General features: G+C 37.1%; 1 protein-coding gene across 1 annotated transcript in view; it reads left to right on the top strand.

Moving 5' to 3' along the window:
- PJA2 (praja ring finger 2, E3 ubiquitin protein ligase) overlaps window positions 1–20,475 on the top strand; it is an 81,050-nt gene that overhangs the window by 9,338 nt on the left and 51,237 nt on the right. Inside the window, exons 2-3 of the mRNA XM_011998206.1 lie at window positions 10,584–10,713; window positions 19,369–19,486. Of these exons, the coding sequence (XP_011853596.1) occupies window positions 19,456–19,486 (31 nt within the window). The 5' untranslated portion in view covers window positions 10,584–10,713; window positions 19,369–19,455. The remainder of the gene's footprint in view (window positions 1–10,583; window positions 10,714–19,368; window positions 19,487–20,475) is intronic.

The raw sequence follows: 20,475 nt of genomic DNA, 5'->3' as shown, positions 1-20,475 counted from the left end.
GTAATTATTGATGTAGTTGGATTTAAATATATAATCCATTGTTTTCTGCTTACTCTGATCCCTGTTTTTGAGTCCATTTTATCTTGACCATTGGCTCACTACTTACACTTACTTTTTCTCTTTTAAAAAGTTACTGGCTTCTCTGTGATTTATATTATACATCTTTAATAATATACCATATTGAAGCAATATTACACCACATTTTTCATAGTGTCAGAGCTCTACAACAGTATATTTACAATGTATATTTACAATTTCTCCTTATCTTTTGTGCTATTACTGTTTTACCTTTTACAAATGCCATAAATGCATAATACCTTGTAATGTTTGTTTTATTCCTGTGCTGTCTAATATGGTAGTCTTTAGCCAGTGTAGCTATTTAAATTTGAATTTAAAGTAGTATAAGTTAAATTAAAGTTCATTTTCTTTGTTATAATGGCCTCTTTTCCAGTGCTTACTCCTTTTGCATGAAGAACTTCCTTTCACATTTCTTGCATTTCAGTTCTACTGGTAACAAAGTTCCAAAGATTGTCTCACAAATACTTTGTTTCACTTTTTCTTTTGAAAGATTTTGCTGGATATACATTTAATATTCACAATGTTTCTAATATTAAGGATGCTGTTTATTACCTTTTGACTTGCACAGTTTGAAATAAGAAGTTGGCTGTGATTCTTATTTAGTTCCTTTTTCTACTGTCAGTATCAAATATGTTTTATCAGTGGTTTTTAAATTTTATTTTATGTGTTTGTTTTTTAAGACAAGGTCTTGCTCTATTGCCCAAGCTATAGTGCAGTAGTACAAGCTTGTCTCCCTGTAGCCTCCAGCTTCTAGAATCAAGCAATTCTCCCACCTTATCCTCCAGAAATGCTGGGATTGCAGGCCTGAGCCACTGTGTCCAGGCTGTCATTGGTGGTGGTAGTGGTTGTTTTTGAGACAGAGTCTCACTCTGTTGCCCAGGCTGGAGTGCAGTGGCGCCATCTCTGCTCACTGCAACCTCCACCTCCTGAGTTCAAGTGATTCTCATGCCTCAGCTTCCCAAGTAGCTGGGATCACAGGCTCCCGCCACCACACCTGGCTAATTTTTGTATTTAACAGGGTTCCACCACGTTAGCCAGGCTAGTCTCAAACTCCTGGCCTCAAGTGGTCTGCCTTCCTTGGGCTTCCGGAGTGCTGGGATTGCAGGCATGTATCATTCGTTTTTTGTTTTGTTTTGTTTTTTGTTTTTTTGTTTTTGAGATGGAGTCTTGCTCTGTCTCCCAGGCGGGAGTGCAGTGGCGCGGTCTCGGCTCACTGCAAGCCCGGCCTCCCAGGTTCACTCCATTCTCTTACCTCAGCCTCCTGAGTAGCTGGGACTACTGGCACCCGCCACCATGCCTGGCTAATTTTTTTTTGTATTTTTTTTTTAGTAGAGACAGGGTTTCACCTTGTTAGCCAGGATGGTCTCTATCTCCTGATCTCGTGATCCACCCACCTCTGCCTCCCAAAGTGCCGGGATTACAGGTGTGAGCCACCGTGCCCGGCCATATCATTCATTTTTTATAACAGGTTAGAGATGTTACATCGTGGGATATGTGTACATTTTTGTGTGTGTTATATTTATACTGCTTTTGTAGGGGGGAATCACTGAGCTTCTTGGGATTTATGATCTTTTAAATAATGTTTGAAAAATTCACAGCATCTTCTAATGTTTCCACTGCTCTCCCTCCCACCGCCAATTTGCGGGATTCCAGTTAAATTCATGATGGTTCATTTAATGAAGTCTACAACTCTTGGAGGCTCTATTCTGGTTTTTGTTGCTGTTGTTTTTTAATGTGTTTCTTTTCACTTAAATCACTTTTTATCTAGGCTTGGGTCATGTCTTTTGACCTAACCTTTTTTTTTTTTTTTTTTTTTTTTTGAGACAGTCTCAGTCTATCACCCAGGCTGGAGTGCAGTGGTGCGATCTTGACTCACTGCAACCTCTGCCTCCTGAGTTCAAGTGATTCTCCGTATCTCAGCCTCCTGAGTAGCTGGAATTATGAGCGTGCACCACCATGTCTCACTAATTTTTTGTATTTTTAGTAGAGACGAGTTTCACTATGTTGATCAGGCTGATCTTGAACTCTTGACCTGAAGTGATCCGCCCATCTTGGCCTCCCAAAATGCCGGGATTACAGGCATGAACCACTGAGCCTGACCTGACTTACCTTGAGCTCACTAAAAGTTTCCTCCCCTAGTTTTTTAATGAGCCTATAGAATGCATTCTTCATTTCTGTTACTGTGTTTTTTATTTTTTGCATTTCCATTTTCATCTCTCCTGAAATTTCTCATGAGTTGATGCATGTTCCTATCTTTGTGCCGAGTCTTTAAAAGGGTAATCATAGTTATTTTAATTTTCTTCTCTGATAATTCTGTTATTTGCCTTATCTGGTTCTGTTCATTGCTGTCTCTTGATAAAGAGGGTTTTTTTCTCCTTAACTTTTTTGTCTTGTAATTTTTGACTGAATGGAAGACTTCATATGCAGAACAGTAGAGATTGAGGCATATAATTCTTATGTCTGGATGTGAGTCTGCTGCTGCATCTGCTAGGCTTTTAGTGTGGTGTGGCGTTGATTCAGTCTAATTCATGATTGAGATGGGTTTGGATTTTGTTTCTGCGGTTGCATTGTGTTTAGTGTTACCTTATGCTTAGTGTGGCAGCTGAAGTGCCTGATTTTTCTAAGTGTTCCTATTTCACTGTCAACTTTCAGCTTTCTCATGTGTGCCCATCCCTCAGTGGAGAAGTTTCTCCACATGCTGTCATTATCCCCAGCAGTAGACTATTGTTTCTTGATGCTGACTAGCCTGGGGATGGATGCAGAGTTTTCTCTGTCTTCCTTATCTGTACTCAGTGCTACACAAGCCTTGTGTCTCTTGTTTTTGGGTATGGGCCAGTGATGCTGTACCTTCTCTCCATGGTAGCCAAACTCTGCCTCGTATCTTTTTTTTTGAAACGGAGTTGCACTCTTGTCACCCAGGCTGGAGTGCATTAAATGTGATCTCGGCTCACTGCAAACTCCGCCACCCAGGTTCAAGCGATTCTCCTGCCTCAGTCTCCCAAGTAGGTGGGATTACAGCGATGTGCCACCACGCCCAACTAATTTTGTACTTTTAGTAGAGATGGGGTTTCCCCATGTTGGCTAGGCTGGTCTTGAACTCCTGACCTCAGGTGATCCTCCCACCTCGGCCTCCCAAAGTGCTGGGATTACAAGCCTGAGCCCTGTACCCGGCCCATATCTTTGATAGGTTTTGTGCAGGAGAGATTTTCTGCTCCTTCCCCAGTGGTAGCAAATCTTTAATGTACCAGTATAGGAGCCAGGACTATAAACTGTTTCCTAACTGTGCTCTAGGAGTAAGGGTCTTTTTCTTTTACTCATACCCAAACCACTATGGAGGACAGAGATTGCTGCCCTTCCCTAGTGGTTTAAAGTTGTTGGCCGTTCACTGTGGCTCACACCTGTAATCTCAGCATTTTGAGAGTCCAAGACGGGCAGATCATTTGAGATCAGGAGTTCAAGACCAGCCTGGCCAACATAGTGAAACCCTGTCTCTACTAAAAAAAAAAAAAAAAATAGCTGGGTGTGATGGCAGGCACCTGTAATCCCAGCTGCTTGGGAGACTGAGGCAGGAGAATTGCTTGAACCTGAGAGGCAGAGTTTGCAGTGAGCCGAGATGGCGCCACTGCCTTCCAGCCTGGGCAAGAGAATGAGACTCCGTCTCAAAAAATAAAATAAAAATAAAGTTGTTGCTTTTTTTTTTCCTACTAGGGAGAAGTGTTGAGGAAGGGTTTCATTCCTTTCCCTTGTTGGCAGTCACTCCCTTTCACAACTGAAGTGGGAGTGACACTCCAGCTTTCTATACCCTACAGAAGTGGAACCTCCTACAAATGGTGTATTTCTAAAATTACTTTTTATAGCTGTTTACTGTACTGACTTTTGTATCTTGATGTTATAGCTGTCTGTCTTAATCTGTTCCTGCTGCTATGACAAAATACCTAAGACTGGGTAATTTATAAAGAAAATAATTTATTTCTCACAATTCTAGAGCCTAGATGTTTAAAATCAAGGTGCCAGTGGGTTTAGTGTTTGGTGAGGGCTGCTCTCTGCTTCCGAGATGGCACCTGGTGCTTGTCTTCACACAGCAGAAAATGAAAGAGCGTGAAGGGCTAAGTAGTTCCCCCCCAGCCTTTTTATAAGGTACTAGTCCATTTATGAGGGCAGAGCCCTTATGACTTAATCGCTTTTCAAAAGACCCCACCTTTTATTACCACCACAGTGTGGATTAAGAATTTTGGAAGATGGCACAAACATTCAAACCATAGCACTGACACTATCACTAAATTTTTTTGTATGTCTCAGTTTTTTCTTTTAGATTTCTTTTCACTTTAATAGAGTTTTATTTTTACTTTTTACAAATTTTATTTCTACATTCCTAGTTTTGTTGGTATCTCTTGTTTTCCTCTTTCTCCCCCTCTCCCCCCGCCCACCTTTTTTTTTTTTTTTTTGGTCTTACGATGGTTAGAACTTTACATGTTAGGCCGGGTGTGGCAGCTCACCCCTGTAATCTCAGCATTTTGGGAAGTTGAGGCAGGTGGATCATGAGGTCAGAAGTTCAAGACTAGCCTGACCAACATGGTGAAACCCCGTCTCTACTAAAAATACAAAAATTAGCCGGATGTGATGGCACACGCCTGTAATCCCAGCTACTCAGGAGGCTGAGGCAGGAGAATTGCTTGAACCCGGGAGGCGGAAGTTGCAGTGCTCTGAGATCGTGCCACTGCACTCCAGCCTGGGCCACAGAGAGAGAGACTGTCTCAAAAAAAAAAAAAAAGAAAAAAGAACTTTACATGTTAAGTAGAAGTGATGGTTGGCATTTTAAGAAGGAAATGATACTGACACTTCACTGTTCAATATAATTTTGCCATACCCTTTGGACTGATTAGTTTTATAAGGCTTAGTAAATTCTTTTCCATTTTTAGTTTCTTGAGAGTTCTTTTAAACTTGAATGAATGTTGAATTTCATTGAATGCTTTTTCTGCATCCACTGAAATGTTTATTAATGAAAATAGAAGCAATCATATCTAATGAGTCTGTTTTGGAAGAGACTCAGTATATACTGTTTTCAAATATATTGCTGTAATGGCTTGCTAATATCTCAGAATTTTTTATTTTTTATCACTGGAATTGATATCTAATTTTTAATTTTTGTGACTTGTCTGCTTGTCTGGCCGTTTCTTTTTTTTTTTTTTTTTTTTTGAGATAGAGTTTAGCTCTTATTGCCCAAGCTGGAGTGCAATGGCACGATCTCGGCTCACTGCACTCTCTGCCTTCCGGGTTCAAGCGAGTCTCCTGCCTCAGCCTCCCGAGTAGCTGGGATTACAGGCATGTGCCTCCACACCCAGCTAATTTTTTGTATTTTTAGTAGAAACGGGGTTTCACCATGTTAGTCAGGCTGGTCTTGAACTCCTGACCTCATGTGATCTACCAGCCTCTTGGCCTCCCAAAGTGCTGGGATTACAGGCATGAGCCACTGCGCCCAGCCTTGTCTGGCTAGTTCATGAAGATTTTACTCTGCTCTTCAAATGAACTTTAAAACGTGTCTTTAAAACAAGCTTATGAAATCCTTTTCTATTCTCTGGACAAACAGGTTTAGCACTGGAAATCTATTTGTATATTTGGATAGAAATTTCTATTAAGACCTGTGGGCCTATTGTTTTGCTTGTGGGAAGATTTTTATTCCTTCCCCCGAAGTCAGGGCCTTACTCTGTCGCCGGCTGGAGCGCAGTGGCACAATCACGGCTTACTTCAGCCGCCACCTCCCAGGCTCACGTGACCTCCCACCTGAGCCTCGCATGTAGCTGGGACTACAGGCACACACCACCATGCCTGTCTAATTTTTACATTTTTTATAGAGATGGGTTTTCACCATGTTGCTCATCTGGTCTTGAGCTCCTGGGCTCAAACTGCCCACCTGCTTCGGTCTCCCAAAGTGCTGGAATTGCAGGCATGAGCCACTGGGCCCAGCCTAGTGTTGTCCTTTTAAGTTATACTTTTAGTGACCCTTATTTTTATGATTTACACATTAAAGAAACATTCATCTGATAATCTTAATATCTGAAGTCTTCATAGGCATTTTCCGTTTCCTTTTATTTTGTTAATTCTTGTCAACGTTCTTTCTCATGTATGTTGTACTTTTTATTGTGAGTTCATATTCTTTGAAATTTTACATGTGAGAATTCTGACCTGGGTTGAAAGTGAGGTGACTTTCAACTGAGAGGAATTAGCTTTGTTCCCAGGTACTTGGAACACTGATCCCTAAGACTTAACAATATTCTCACTTTGTGGCTTGTTGGCTCATACAGGTTGTATGAATTGCAGCCACAAATCTAATGAGATTAAGCTGTGGCTTTGAATTGTTAGGCGAGATATTCCTTCTCTTTTCCACCATTCACCCCCTGCCCAGAGTTAAGACATTTGTATTTGCTTTGAGTTGTGAGGTTTAAAAAATTTTTTTTATCTGTCATACTGTTAGAAACAGAAATTGAGAAGTTGAATTTTCGTGAGATCTTGTTTTATACATGTGTTTCTTATTCTCTAATGTTTGTGTGGTTAGAAGAAGGATCTCATGTCCTAGGTTTCCCAGGATAATTCCACTTCACACTTTCTATTTTTGTCTAATAATTAAATATGTGTTTTTGCATTCTCAAGTGTCTTAGCCTAATTTTCAGTGGTCCATAAAAACCTGTTGCTAACAAAGTGATTAAACATTTTTCTGCCAATTACAAAAGGAGCACAAGTGTGTGAAAGAAAAGTTGGAAAACAAAAAATGCCTTCCAAAGGCATAAAAATCACTCATAGACCCAAACTGAAATATAACTTTAACACTTGAATATATTTTCTTCCAGTGACTATATAAAACTTTTTATTGCACTGTGCTTGTAAAAATGTGTGTAACTTCAGTAAATTAGCACAGACTGAAGTCAATATAAACACCAACCAAGTCAAGAATTAGCATGTGGCTGGGTGCAGCGGCTCATACCTGTAATCCCAGCACTTTGGGAGGCCGAGGCAGGTGGATCATTTGAGGTCAGGAGTTTGAGATCAGCCTGGCCAACATGGTGAAACCCCATCTCTACTAAAAATACAAAAATTATCCAGGTGTGGTCGCAGGTGCCTATGATCCCAGCTACTCGGGAGGCTGGGGCAGGAGAATTACTTGAACCCAGAAGGCAGATGTTGCAGTGAGTCAAGATTGCACCACTGCGCTCCAACCTGGGCAACAGAGTGAGATTCTGTCTCAAAAAAAAAAAAAAGAATTAGAATGTTACTAGCACATCCTTCTGCTATAATACCTTTCAGCATTTTGTCTTCCTCTTCTCCGGAAAAGGTGGTTATTCTCTCTTGGTATGTAACACCATAGATTAGTTTTGCTTGTTTTTGAACTTTTATAAAAATGGAACATACAGCATGAATTTTTTTGTATTTGGCTGTTTTTCATTTCTTTCATTTTTATGAGATCTATTTGTGTTTGTAGTATTCCTGTTGTGGGTAGCTGTAGTTCGTTTTTGTTTTATAGTATTTTGCCTACAAATGTATTCTGTTATATTCACCCGTTTTGCTGTTGAACATTTGGGTTGTTTACAGTTTGAAATTATTATGGACATTGCTTCTATGAACATTTAAAAAAATTTCTTTATTTTTTTAGAGATGGGGTCTTGCTCTGTTGCCCAGGCTGGAATGCAGTGCCAAGATTATAGCTCACTGCAGCCTCGAACTCCTGGGCTCAAGCAGTCACCCTCCACAGACTGCCATATGAGTGGGACTGTAGGTGAACATGTTTATATGTCTTGGTATGCATTTGGAAGATGGACTGCCTGACCATATCATATGCATATGTTCAGGTTTAGTAGGTGCTTCCAAAAAGTTTTCCAAGATGAATGCAGAGATGTATATTTACAACTGTAAAGTGAAAGTTGCTTAAAATCCACACTAACATTTGATATGGTTAATATTTTAATTTTCATCTCTGGTGTATAATAGTAACTTGTTCTAATTTATGATTTCAGCCAGTTTATGAAATTGATACCTTTTCATATGTTTCTTAGCCATTTGTGTATCCTTTTCTGGAATGTGTCTCATCATGTTATCACATTTCTTTTGGATTATCTTATTCTTTTTTATATTTAGGAGTATGTTATATATGCTGTATGTGAGCACTTTGATACTTATATGTAATGTACATTTCTTTTCTCATTTGTGGCTTTCCTTTTCAGTCTCTGAATGGTATCTTTTTATGAATGGAAATTTTAAATTCCATTGTGCAGTTCATTGGCCCTTTATTTCTTTAGGAAATTTTACTTTTTGTTCCCTTTTTTAAAACATCTTTCTTTACTCCAACAATATAAAGATTTATAGTTTTTTTGGATTTATTGTTTTGCCTTTTACATTTAGATCTACAGTCCTTTTGGAATTGAGTTTTGCATTTTGTGGAAAACAGGCGAAATTTTGTTTCTGCATCAGTATCCAATTAATCTAGTGTGTTCAATGAAAAAACGTATCTTGTCCCTAGAGCTCTGTAATGTAGCATTGTCGTAAGTCAATTGTATGTAATGTGTATCTGTTTCGGGACTCTGTTCCTGTGTTGGTCCTATATGATACTAGTCACATGTGGCTGTTTAAGATTAAAATTAATATAGGCTTGAACACTGCAGAATTTCATCATCACAGAAAGTTCTATTGTTTGACACTTTTCTTTTCTTTTTTTTTTTTTTTTGAGATGGAGTCTTGCTCTATTGCCCAGGCTAGAGTGCAATGGGGCAATCTCGGCTCACTGCAACCTCCACCTCCCGGGTTCAAGTGATTCTCCTGCCTCAGCCTCCCAAGTAGCTGGGACTACAGGCATGTACCACCGTGTGCGGCAAATTTTTGTATTTTTAGTAGAGACAGGGTTTTACCATGTTGGCCAGGCCTGGTCTCCAGCTCCTGGCCTCAAGTGATCCACCCACCTCAGCTTCCAAAACTGCTGAGATTTCAGGCATGAACCACCACGCCCGGTCTGTTGGACACTTTTCTATCCTATTCCATTGATATATTTGTCTGCCTATTCCCTAACAAGCCTCTTATTAATTATCATAGGTTTTTAGGATTTGTCTTCTGAAAGAGTTACCTCTTTGTACCTTGTTCTTTTTAATGATAACTTTGGTTATTCTTGGCCATTTACAGTCCTGTTTACATTTTAGAATCACCTTGTCAATTTTCCCCAAAAAAATGCCTGCTGGGATTTTATTAGGATTACATTTAACCGATATATTATTTAAGGAGAATTGAAATTCATGAAACTGAACCAAGCCAATGAGTATGGGATTTTTCTCCATTTAGTTATGTCTTCTAAAATGTCTGTGAGTGATATTCTGCATCTTTCATTGAGTTTATTTCTAGGGATTTGATGTTTGTGGTTGCTGTTGTAAACAATAACCTTTTTAGGTAATATTAGTAATAAATTTAGTTTTCTAGCTATATGTTGGAATGTGATAATACATTTTTATGTCAACTTTGTATCTGTCAACCATCTAAAACTTATTACTGTAGAACTTTACTTGTAGGTAGTTTCTTCCATTTTTTTTTCATATGTAACCGTGTTGTCTGTGAATAATGAGATTTTTCCTTCCTTTCCAATCCTTAAACTTTTTATTTTCTCTCATTTTTAATTCACTGGCAGGCACACTCACTTGATAGGTGTTTGAGTATATGTATTCAGCTCAGATAGCATGGACTTCTTAATGGAAACTGTGGAAGCCAGCAAACAATAGTAATACATCTTTATAGTGCTCCAAAAAAGAAAAAAAAAGCATCTAATGTAGAATACTGTTTTCATTTGAATATCCTTCAAAAACAAAGACAGTCTGAGACATACAGAAGCAGAGAGGGAAGTTGTCACCGGCAGACTCATAACAAACATTAAAAGATGTTATTCAGGCTAAAGGAACATCAGACAGATGGAGGCATGGAAATGGAATAAGTAGACGTTTTCAGAAAGGGATATTGAAGGTGTTTGAAACAGTCTTGATAATGTTTGGTGGGGCTTATATGTAGGGTGAGCTATATGAAAATAACAACCATGGACATGAAGGAGTTAAACTGTTATGAGAGTTTCTTGCATCTTTTGGGACCTGGTAAAAGAACTACAGACAGTGCTCAACTGGTTTCGTTTATGATTTTTCAACTTTACAATGGGTTTAGTAGGATCTTAAAAGCATTTTCAACTTAATGATATTTTCATTTTATACTAGATTTGTCAGGACATAATCCCATTGTAAGTCAAGGAGCATCTGTAGTTTGAAGTAGACGGTAAGAGTGTAGGGCACACTTTGATATAAGGACAAGCTGAAATGGACTTGTCCAAACATAAACCACAACCAGACTTCTATGATGTTAAGACAATCTACATGCAATATAATTGCCTGCCGGAAGAGAACTTAAAATGCTCATTAGAGAAAGGTAAGTTATTTAGAGCTTCTAGGAAATATTATCCAGCATACATCAAGGATACATTTTGTAATTTCTAGGAAAACCAGTAAGATAATGGTATTTTAAAGGATATATCAAAAAAGCTAGTAGATGAAATGAAATGGAATAACAAAAAAATTATCATTACCGAGGAATTCAAGAAAGGAGGAATAAAGGAACAAAGGACAGGTGAGATGATTGAAAATAATAACAAGATGGTAGATTTAAACCAGACTACATTGGTAATTATGGTTAAATGCGAATGGATTAAATATTCCAACAAAAAGAGAAAGATTATCAGATATTATATAGAAGCGAGCAAGACCTACCTATATTCTGTTTATAATAAAAGCACTTTACAAGTAAAGGCACAGGTAAAATGAAAAGATGGAATCAGTATTGTTGCAAATACCAAAAGAAAGCTGATGTGGCTATATTAATACCAGACAAAATGGACTTAAGGAGAGAAGTATTCTGAGAGATAAGAAAAAAAGAAAACCATGGTAAGTGGGCCAATTTATCAAGAAGACATAATTCTAAATATGTTTTCACATAGTAACACAGCTTCCAAGTATGTAAGACAGAAGCTAAAATAGCTAAAAGAAAGGTAGATCCGTATTCCTAGCTGGAGATTTTAAGTACATTCAAAGTAACTGGTAGAACAATAAGATAAAATAAGTATTAGTAAAGAAATAGGAAATTTGAATGGTATGATTAATCAACTTGACCTAATTGACATTTGTAGAACATTATATTCAACAACTGAAGGCTTTACATTATTTTTAAGTGCATATGGGACATTTGCAAAAATATTCTTGGTCATAAAGTAGTATCATTAATCTTCAAAGAATTTAAATTATATAACGCGTGTTCTCTGATCACTATAGAATTATATTACAACCCAATAACAAAAAAAATAGGCTGCAAATATTTGGAAATTAACCAAGACACTTCTGGGTTAGCCTATGAATGAAAAACAAAGTCACTGTGGAAATTCAAAAACATTTTAATCTGAAAAATAATAAAAATAATACATATCAGCACTTTTGGAATACAGCTGAAGCAGTGCTTAGAGGTAACTTTATGCTTTAGATGTATAAATTAGTAAGGAACAAAGGTTAACGGTCAGTAGTCTAAGCTCTTACTCAAAGGAGCAATGAATTAAACCCAAGGAAGTAGAAAGAAGGAAATAGTATAAAAGTAGAAATCAATGAAGCAGGAAAGTTCTACAGTCAATTAGTTAAGAAAACTTTTTAAAAATGAAAACCTCTAATGACCTGATTAAGAAAAATGAAAGAAAACACAAATACTCGTATCAGGGATGAAAAAAAGAGACATCACTACAGATCCTCTCTATATTAAATTGTTAATGAAAGGGAATTATGTACAACTTGATAATACATTTGACAACTTGAATGAAAGGTCATAATCCCTGAAAAACACAGTTTACTCAGCTTACCTATAAAGAAATAGAAAATCTGAGTTGTTCTTTGTCTATTAAGGTAGTTGAATTTGTCAAAAACCTTTCCACAAAGAAAATCCTAGACCTGATGGCTTCACTGACAAATCTGCCTTACATTTAAGTAAGATATAATCCTGGATTTACACAGACTCTTCTAGAGAACAAGAAGAACATAGATTTATTTGTGTATTTTATGACTTTAGTATAATCTTGATAGGAGAACCGGACAAAAGCATGACAAGACCATTTTAAGCCAATATTTCTCATAAACATAGATAAAAGAATAATCCAGTGAGATATAAAAGGGTTAATGTATTGTGACCGACATGGATTTGTTTGGGGAATGTAAAGTTAAGTTGGTTAAATGTTTTAAAAGTAATAATTTGCCTGGATGCAGTGTCTCATGCCTGTAATCCCACCACTTTGGAAGGTCGAGGCAGAAAGATCGTTTGAGCCCAGGAGTTCAAGACCAGCTTAGGCAACATAGTGGGACCCTGTGTCTACAAAAAATTTTAACAATTAACTGGGTGTGATTCATGCCTGTGGTCCCAGCTACTCAGTAGGCTGAGGTGGGAGGATCTCTTAAGCCAAGGTTGAGTCTGCAGTGAGCCTTGATCTGGCCACTGCACTCTAGCCTGGGCAACAGAGCAAGACCCTGTCTCAAAAATAAAAAATAAAATTAATCAATGTTATCTATCACTTTTACAGAATAATGTAGTGAGTTCATAGGTCCATAGAGAAAAAAAATTGTAAATTTTGTAGAATTTACAAAAAAATTATTTGACAAAATTCAGCATGTGTTTATGTTTAGAAAACCTCATCAATTTATGAATAGAAGGAAGCATTCTTAATTTGCCAACAAAAAACATACAGCTAACATCATATTCAATGAAAAACCACTGATTTGTGTGTAATACATCTGTCCCTCTATTCAACATTGCATTGAACTTTTTATCTTTTATTCTTTTTTTTTTTTTTTTTTTTGGAGACAGAGTTTTGCTCGTTGCCCAGGCTGGAGTGCAATGGCACAATCTTGGCTCACTGCAACCTCCGCCTCCCAGGTTCAAGCGATTCTTCTGCCTCAGCCTCCTGAGTAGCTGATATTACAGGCATGCGCCACCACGCCCGGCTACTTTTGTATTTTTAGTAGAGATGGGGTTTCTTCATGTTGATCAGGTTGGTCTTGAACTCCCAACCTCACGTGATCCTCCTGCCCAAAGTGCTGGGATTACAGGCGTGAGCCACCGCCCCCGGCCGCATCGGACTTCTAACCAGTATGCTCGGCCAAAAAATAATATAAAAATTAGAAAACGTAAACCCCAAATACATTGCCAGCAAATTATTAAAATAGGTGAAGTTAGCAAGGCGATTGGATACAAGGCCAATTATTATAATATATGTACTAGCAACCACAAAGTGTAAAAGTTTTTAAAATACGTGTAGAATAGCATTGAAATATGTAAGATGGCTAAGAATAAATTCAATTAACTTGAACAAGACTTCTATACTGAAAATTAAAAGTGCCGACAGACATTTCTAAATACTTACGTGGAGAAATTATTCCATGTTTATGTAGGAAATTCATGTTATTATTTGCAGTGAAATATAGGAATGACTTCGCCTCATTCCTTATTTATTGTGTATCTACTAGTTAGAAAATAAGATCTCCTGGACGATTTTGCGGTTGTGTGTATGTGTACGTGGTCATTTGCTGGCGGATAGAAGATAGGAGAAATCTAGAGATAGATTAAAAAGAATATACAAGTATGAGAAATAATTTAAGTGTAGGCTTTGATTGTTATTCAAAATAAATACCTTGTTAACTCTTGGGATATTTATTTTGCCTTAGCAGTTAATAAAAAGACGAGATAATGTTAGTAAACTAAGTTAAAATATAGTTGATTTTGACATGTATATGTAAAATAGCTTTCTAATAACATTTGTCATAGTTTGTCATAAATGCATTTTGTCATAAAGTTTGTAGTCTGAATTTATATCTCAGTTGTGATAATAGGTGTAAATTATCAAAATTCTGTGTGTCTAAGGAATTCATGTACTAAAAGGAAATGCAGGGTAGATCATTATAGAAGACTGATTTAAGAGGAATTTTAAATGTTTTTAGGGCATTTTGGAGGCATATATGTAAATATGAGAGAATATAAAATAAATATTCTAATGGACTTGGAAGGGTAACCAAGACTTCTTCAAGTAAGGATCAAATTGTATTTGATTCTCAACTTTGTTTTTCTAGAAAAGATACTTTAAAAGTGAGTTATTTCTGGCTCCCAGAAGATGAGTCATAAGTGTGTAGATCCATGCTATTGGCTGAAACTTTTCTGAAAGTTTAGCTGATTTTTCTCTCCCTGTGCCTAAATCTTCATTTTAATTTACATTCTTTGTAAAGATAATGTTGCAGTCAAGTAGTTGCAGTCAAGAGGTTGCAGTCAAATGTAGGCTGGGACTGCAGTCATTTGAAGGCTTGACTAGGGCTGAGATAACTGCTTTCCAGGTTGCTCATCCATGTGGCTGTTGCTGGAAGACCTTAGTTTCTTGTGGATTTTGTCAGAAACAGTCAGTATTTCACCATGTGGGCTTTCCATGGGTCTACTTGAGTGATCTCATGATGTGGCAGCTGGTTTCTTCTAGAAAGAGTGAACAGAGAGATTAAGGGAGCCACAATTCCTTTTATTACCCTATTCTTGTACATCACACACAGTCACATCCATCACACTGTCTTCATTAGAAACAAGTCACAAGAGAGGGCTCTAATAATGAGAGCAGTTTATTAACTTGCCTAAATGAAGTTTGAATCCATGTGTGCCCAAATACTTAGCACTCTCTTTCCATTATGTGACCATATTTCCATCAGAGAAAGGAGCACAGAATTATCTCGTTGATTCATTCGTTTGTTCAGTAACTGTTTAAATATACTGCCAGACAATGTATTAGACAAAGTGTATGTAAATAAGAAATAAACAAAGCCTTTGTCTTTAAATTCACTAGTTTACTGTGAGAAGTGTATCTTGCAGGTCCATGTTCTTCCTTGTAATCCTTAAAGATTATTCCTATTGTCTGTCCAGAGCTGCTGGCATAATACTGTAGTTAAAATGATAAAGTAATGACTTCTAGATTAATAATTGAGAGACCTAGAAATTAATACATCTCTGATTAACTCCTTTAATTCTTAGCAACATGTTTATATATTTGTTTTAGTACTAGTAAGAAGTATGTAAAAACCCCAAATTGTTTGAAGTGACTAATTGTCACAAGTAGAGAGGAGTCTGTTATAAACATGTTAGGTGAATAGTACATGGAGCAAATAACTGATCAGCAAAGGAAATGTCTATTTAGAGAAAAACTAAGTGTTCCCAATTTACCTTAGCTACAAATTTGGACTGAGTAATCATTTTAGTCCTGACCCTAGCTATGGTTTTTATTCCCTACTTATCTCCTCCCTGTTTTGCTTTTTTTCTTGTTTTTTATACTTAGATCTAGATAGAAATGAGAATACTGTGGTAGACAGAATATAGAGGTCTTGGATTAAATAGAAATAATTAGTATCTACAGAGAGATTTTAGTCTATATTCATAAAACAAGAACCACTATTAAATAATAAAGAATCACAGAATAAGAAAGTATGAGAAATTAAAAAGATTGTTACAGAGAATAATGAAAGGCTAAGAGAATAAGGAAAGGCTAAGTGAAAGAAGGAAAAGTGAGTAAAATCTCCCAGTCTGTAGAGTGAAAATATGAAAGAAAAGTTTAGAGACAAATGATTAACCCGTTTGGACCAAATAAAAAAAAAGTAGTACGGAAAAAGATATATTTGAGACCTGTACAAGAGTCTCTAAATTAAAATAGTTCTTCCAGTGCTGTGTAGGAAAAATTTAAACATGGCCTGCCCCAAACAAGTCTTTGTGAAATTATAGAATACCAGCTATTGAGACAAGATCCTAAATATCCAGACAGAAAAATTTGGTGTTTCTACAAAAGCAGTATAAATCAATAGACAGGTAGGACACAGTGCCTTTCAAAGTTTAGAAAAAGTGATTTTGTCTTGAACTGTACTAAAGTGTGAGAGAGATAGTATATTCAGATGTCCAAGGACTCAGTGTTTGCCTCCAACATATAGTTGTTGAAACCGTTATTTGAGCATCTTCCAGTAAAGGAAAAAAAATGATAAAAACCTGGAATTCAAAGTAGGGGACTTACCTGAAAAGGTAGTACAATCAAAAGATTTCCACAGAAGTAGCTGAGTAATAGCCCTTGAAAACAGGTAGACTAAATTTAGATCAGGATGTTAGACGGCTCGGAAAAGAGTATCTAAGAAAAAAAGTGAAATCACATTAAAGAAAAGTTTAAGAAACAGGATAATTTCCATGATTTCTGCATTCTTCCCAATGCCTTTCCTCTCTTTAGCAGCATTCCTATCACGTATTTGCACCAACCATGCTACCAAAGGTGCTGCCATTCACCATTGTCCTCCATGTTGCTAAGTGGTCAGTGATAGGCCTTCATCATACTTTAACTTCTGGCACGGTCAGTTCTGCCTGAAACACTTTCTTCACTTGGTGTTCACACTCAGGACTTGACTTTTCTCTCACTGGCCTCTCTGTTATTTTTTTCTGGTATAGGTTAAGCATCCCCAATTTAGAAATTTAACATTTAAAAAATGCTCCAAAATCTGAAGCTTTTTTTTTGAGACGTAGTCTCACTGACCTCAGGTGATTGCTTGCCTTGGCCTTCCCAAGTGCTGGGATTACAGGCATGAGTAACTGCACTTGGCCCCAAAATCTGAAACACTTTTACTGCCAATATGATACCATAAGTGTAAGATTCCACACATCTGTACTTAACAGAAACTTGGTTTCACGCACACAATTATTAAAAGTATTGTATAAAATTACTTTCAGACTATGTGTAAGATGTGTAGGAAACAAGTGAATTTTGTGTTTAGACTTGGATGTCATCCCCAAGATATCTTATTATGTATATGCAAATATTCGAAGATTTGAAAAAATCCCAAATCCGAAACACTCCTGGTTCCAAGCGTTTAAGAAAAGGGATACCCAGTCTGCTTCTTTTTCCCTGGGCTCTTCATATTTGATTGTCTCAGGGCTTAACTTTACTTCTCCATGTACACCTAGAGATCTCATCCAAGTTCATACATGTTTTAGTATAATCTATGCACTGACAACTCCCAAATTATACTAACAGCTCATAATTTTTCAATCAACTCCAGACTCCTATTTAACATTTCCTCTTGAATGTCTAATTGATATCTCAAACTTAATTCATCCAAAACTGAACTGAATATATTTTCTTCAAATCAGCCTCTTCCACAGTTTTTCCTACATTCGTTGAAATTAACTCCATTTTTCCCATTGCCCAGCCTTTAAAACCTGGAGTCAACCTTGACCTTCTTTCATATCCTATATTAGTAAATTTTGTTGATTCTATTTTTACAATATGTCCAGAATCTTGTCATTTCTTACCCCCTTTGTTTTAACCCTGGTCCAAACCACTGTGATCTCTTGCCAGTATTATTTTGATAGCTTTGTAACAGTGCTCCCTGCTTTTGACCTCATTCCCCTTCATGCTTAGACACAGTAGCCAGAGCGTTCTTCTTAAAACAGAAGTCAAATGTCTCTTCTGTGCTCAGAACTTCGATGGTTTTCCATCTCAGAATAAAACCCACATTTCGGCCAGGCACTGTGGCTCATGCCTGTAATCCCAGCACTTTGGGAGGCCAAGGAGGGTGGATCACATGGTCAGGAGTTTGAGACCAGCCTGGCCAATATGGTGAAACCCTGTCTCTACTAAAAATACAAAAATTAGCCAGTCATGGTGGCGCGCGCCTGTAGTCCCAGCTACCGGGAGGCTGAGGCAGGAGAATCACTTGAACCCGGGAGGCAGAGGTTGCAGTGAGCCAAGATCAAGCTACTGCACTCCAGCCTGGGCAACAGAGCGAGACTCGGTCTCAAAAACAAAAAACAAACAAACAAGCAAAACATTGTTAATTCGCACCTTTGTTTTTGCCAGTATGTTAAGATTATTATTTTTTTATATTCCTTTTCTCTTCAGCTGTTGCTAACAGTCTCTTTTGATTCAGATACTTTAAAGGATCATAACTTGTTACTGAATTTGTAATTTATATGGGTGAATGTGGGTGTGTACTCTTACATATGTTAATATATATCTGTCTGTGATTAGAGAGGTAGCATATACAATTAAACTCATTTGCAGAGCTATTGTCTAATAAATTTGCATTAATGATGAGCATTTAGCAATAGCTCAAGTGTTTAAATGATTAAGGTGTTTAAATAAAAAGCTTAACCAAACTTTCAAAAAAACCACAGGTTGCAACTTCTCAAGTAGTACTTTTCAAATAGTAAATAAATGCATTAATTTCAAAACAGAAGTTCTTTTTGTATTTGTTCCATGATAAATTATAGTTTTTCCTGATTGAAAATAGGTTATTTGGGATTAAATTATCTGATCAATTGACTATTGCAAAGATTAAATACATCATTATTTACACACATTATTAATTGTTATAAACCATTACACATTTTTAAAAAATGAAGTTTGTATTCTTACAGTTACCTTTTAGCAATTCCAGGGCTAAAGGAATTTTACTGCTTGACAGAGAAGCAATGATAGCACAGTGTAGTAGACTCCCAAATAGTTTGGTAGTCAGTACTTCTAATATTGTAAAAGTTTATTGTTTAAACTTTTTTATTATTTAAATTATTGTAAGTTTAATAAAAAGTACGTGAGTCAGTACTTTTAATATTTTTGTTTGTTTACTTATAAATTATGTATGTGTTGTTGTCATTGACAGTCTTAAGGATGATATATACTTAGGTGAGTTTTGTCAAGAGCAGATGTAAATCTGTATTTCAGATAGCCATTTTGGTATTTCTAAGGGTTTTTGATTGGTTTGTCAAATCATGTTGCATTTTGCTTGTTTTTATTTATTTATTTTTGGGACGGGATCTCACTCTGTCACCCAGACCTGGAGTGCAGTGACATGATCTCGGCTCACTGCAGCCTCTACCTCCTGGGCTCAAGCAATCCTCCCACCTCAGTTGTGCACCACCACGCCTGGCTAATTTTTGTATTTCTTGCAGAGACAGGCTTTCACCATGTTGGCCAGGTTGGTCTCTAATTCCTGAGCTCAAACTGATTTGCCCACCTTGGCCTGCTAAAGTGCTGTAATCTAAGGTGGATTACAGGCATTTGCCACCGTGCCTGGCTACATCACATTGTGTTTTTCTAAGTTTTATTATAAGGCTTCCCTAGGAGGAGCAGAAGTATCATTTTTGCTGTTTTTTTGCTTTTATTATTAATCTGTTGTTCAATTCATTGTTTCTTTGTAGGAATCTCCTGTGGCTTATCCATAGTGTGAATAAAAACTAAATCACATCTATAATTCTACTGAACTAGTCATACAGACACTGCCATATATGTCACAGTACACTGAAAAGGAGCCAGCAGGTAAGGAAAGTCAGTTCTTCTACATTGAGCACTTCTTGTTTCTCCCTCTGGGTACCTTGAGTACCAGTAAGTGACATGTGATCATCTGACATATTATCTTACTAAAACCTGGTTTTGATCCATATATTGAATATTTGTAAAGCTTAGTTTCTAATTAGAAATTCTGATATTTTCTTTCCGTACCCATTTAGCTTGGAAAGCTTTATGCTTTCCAGTGTGGAAACTATTCTTTTGGTAGAATTGTTAAGGGCACTGGTTCTGGAGTCATACTGTTAGATTATTAGACAAGTTATCCAACACTTAATTTTAACTTTAATTTTTCAATTTTTAAAATAGAATACAGTATCCACCTCAAGATTACTGATGGGGTTAAGTAAGTGTAACACTTGATATTGTTATACTTGATATGTGTGTATATTATAAATACATGTTGTTTCTGTTTCCTTCTTGGAAGTGATTATATTTCTTATTTTAATGCAACTAAAAAATTATGTAACTGTTTCATTCATTCGTTCATTTATTCATTTTTTTTGAGACGGAGTCTCAAACTGTCACCCAAGCTGGAGTGCAGTGGTGCAATCTTGGCTCACTGCCACCTCCGCCTCATGGGTTCAAGTGATTCTCATGCCTCAGCCTCCCGAGTAGCTGGAATTACAGGCATGTGCCACCATGCCCAGCTAATTTTTGTATCTTTAGTAGAGACAGGGTTTCGCCTTGTTGGCTAGGCTGATCTCGAACTCCTGGCCCCAAGTGATACGACTACCTCAGCCTCCCAAAGTACTGGGATTACAGGCATGAGCCACCACGCCCAGCAACCGTTGCATTTATTGACTGTACCATATGCTGTGAGAAAATATTTTGTTTAGTTGCTGCGTAGTACGTGTAATACATAATTGACTAAACAAACTTACACTTAATATGCATGTGTGAGTAATAATGTGCTACTTAGTGAAAGTTGCTGCTGTTTACTGCTATATACCCCTCAGTCA

The sequence above is a fragment of the Mandrillus leucophaeus genome, unplaced genomic scaffold, assembly GCF_000951045.1.
Source record: "Mandrillus leucophaeus isolate KB7577 unplaced genomic scaffold, Mleu.le_1.0 Scaffold560, whole genome shotgun sequence".
Classification (NCBI taxonomy): domain Eukaryota; kingdom Metazoa; phylum Chordata; class Mammalia; order Primates; family Cercopithecidae; genus Mandrillus; species Mandrillus leucophaeus.
Note: the sequence above shows the minus strand (reverse complement) of the source record. Positions and strands in the feature narration are given on the sequence as shown.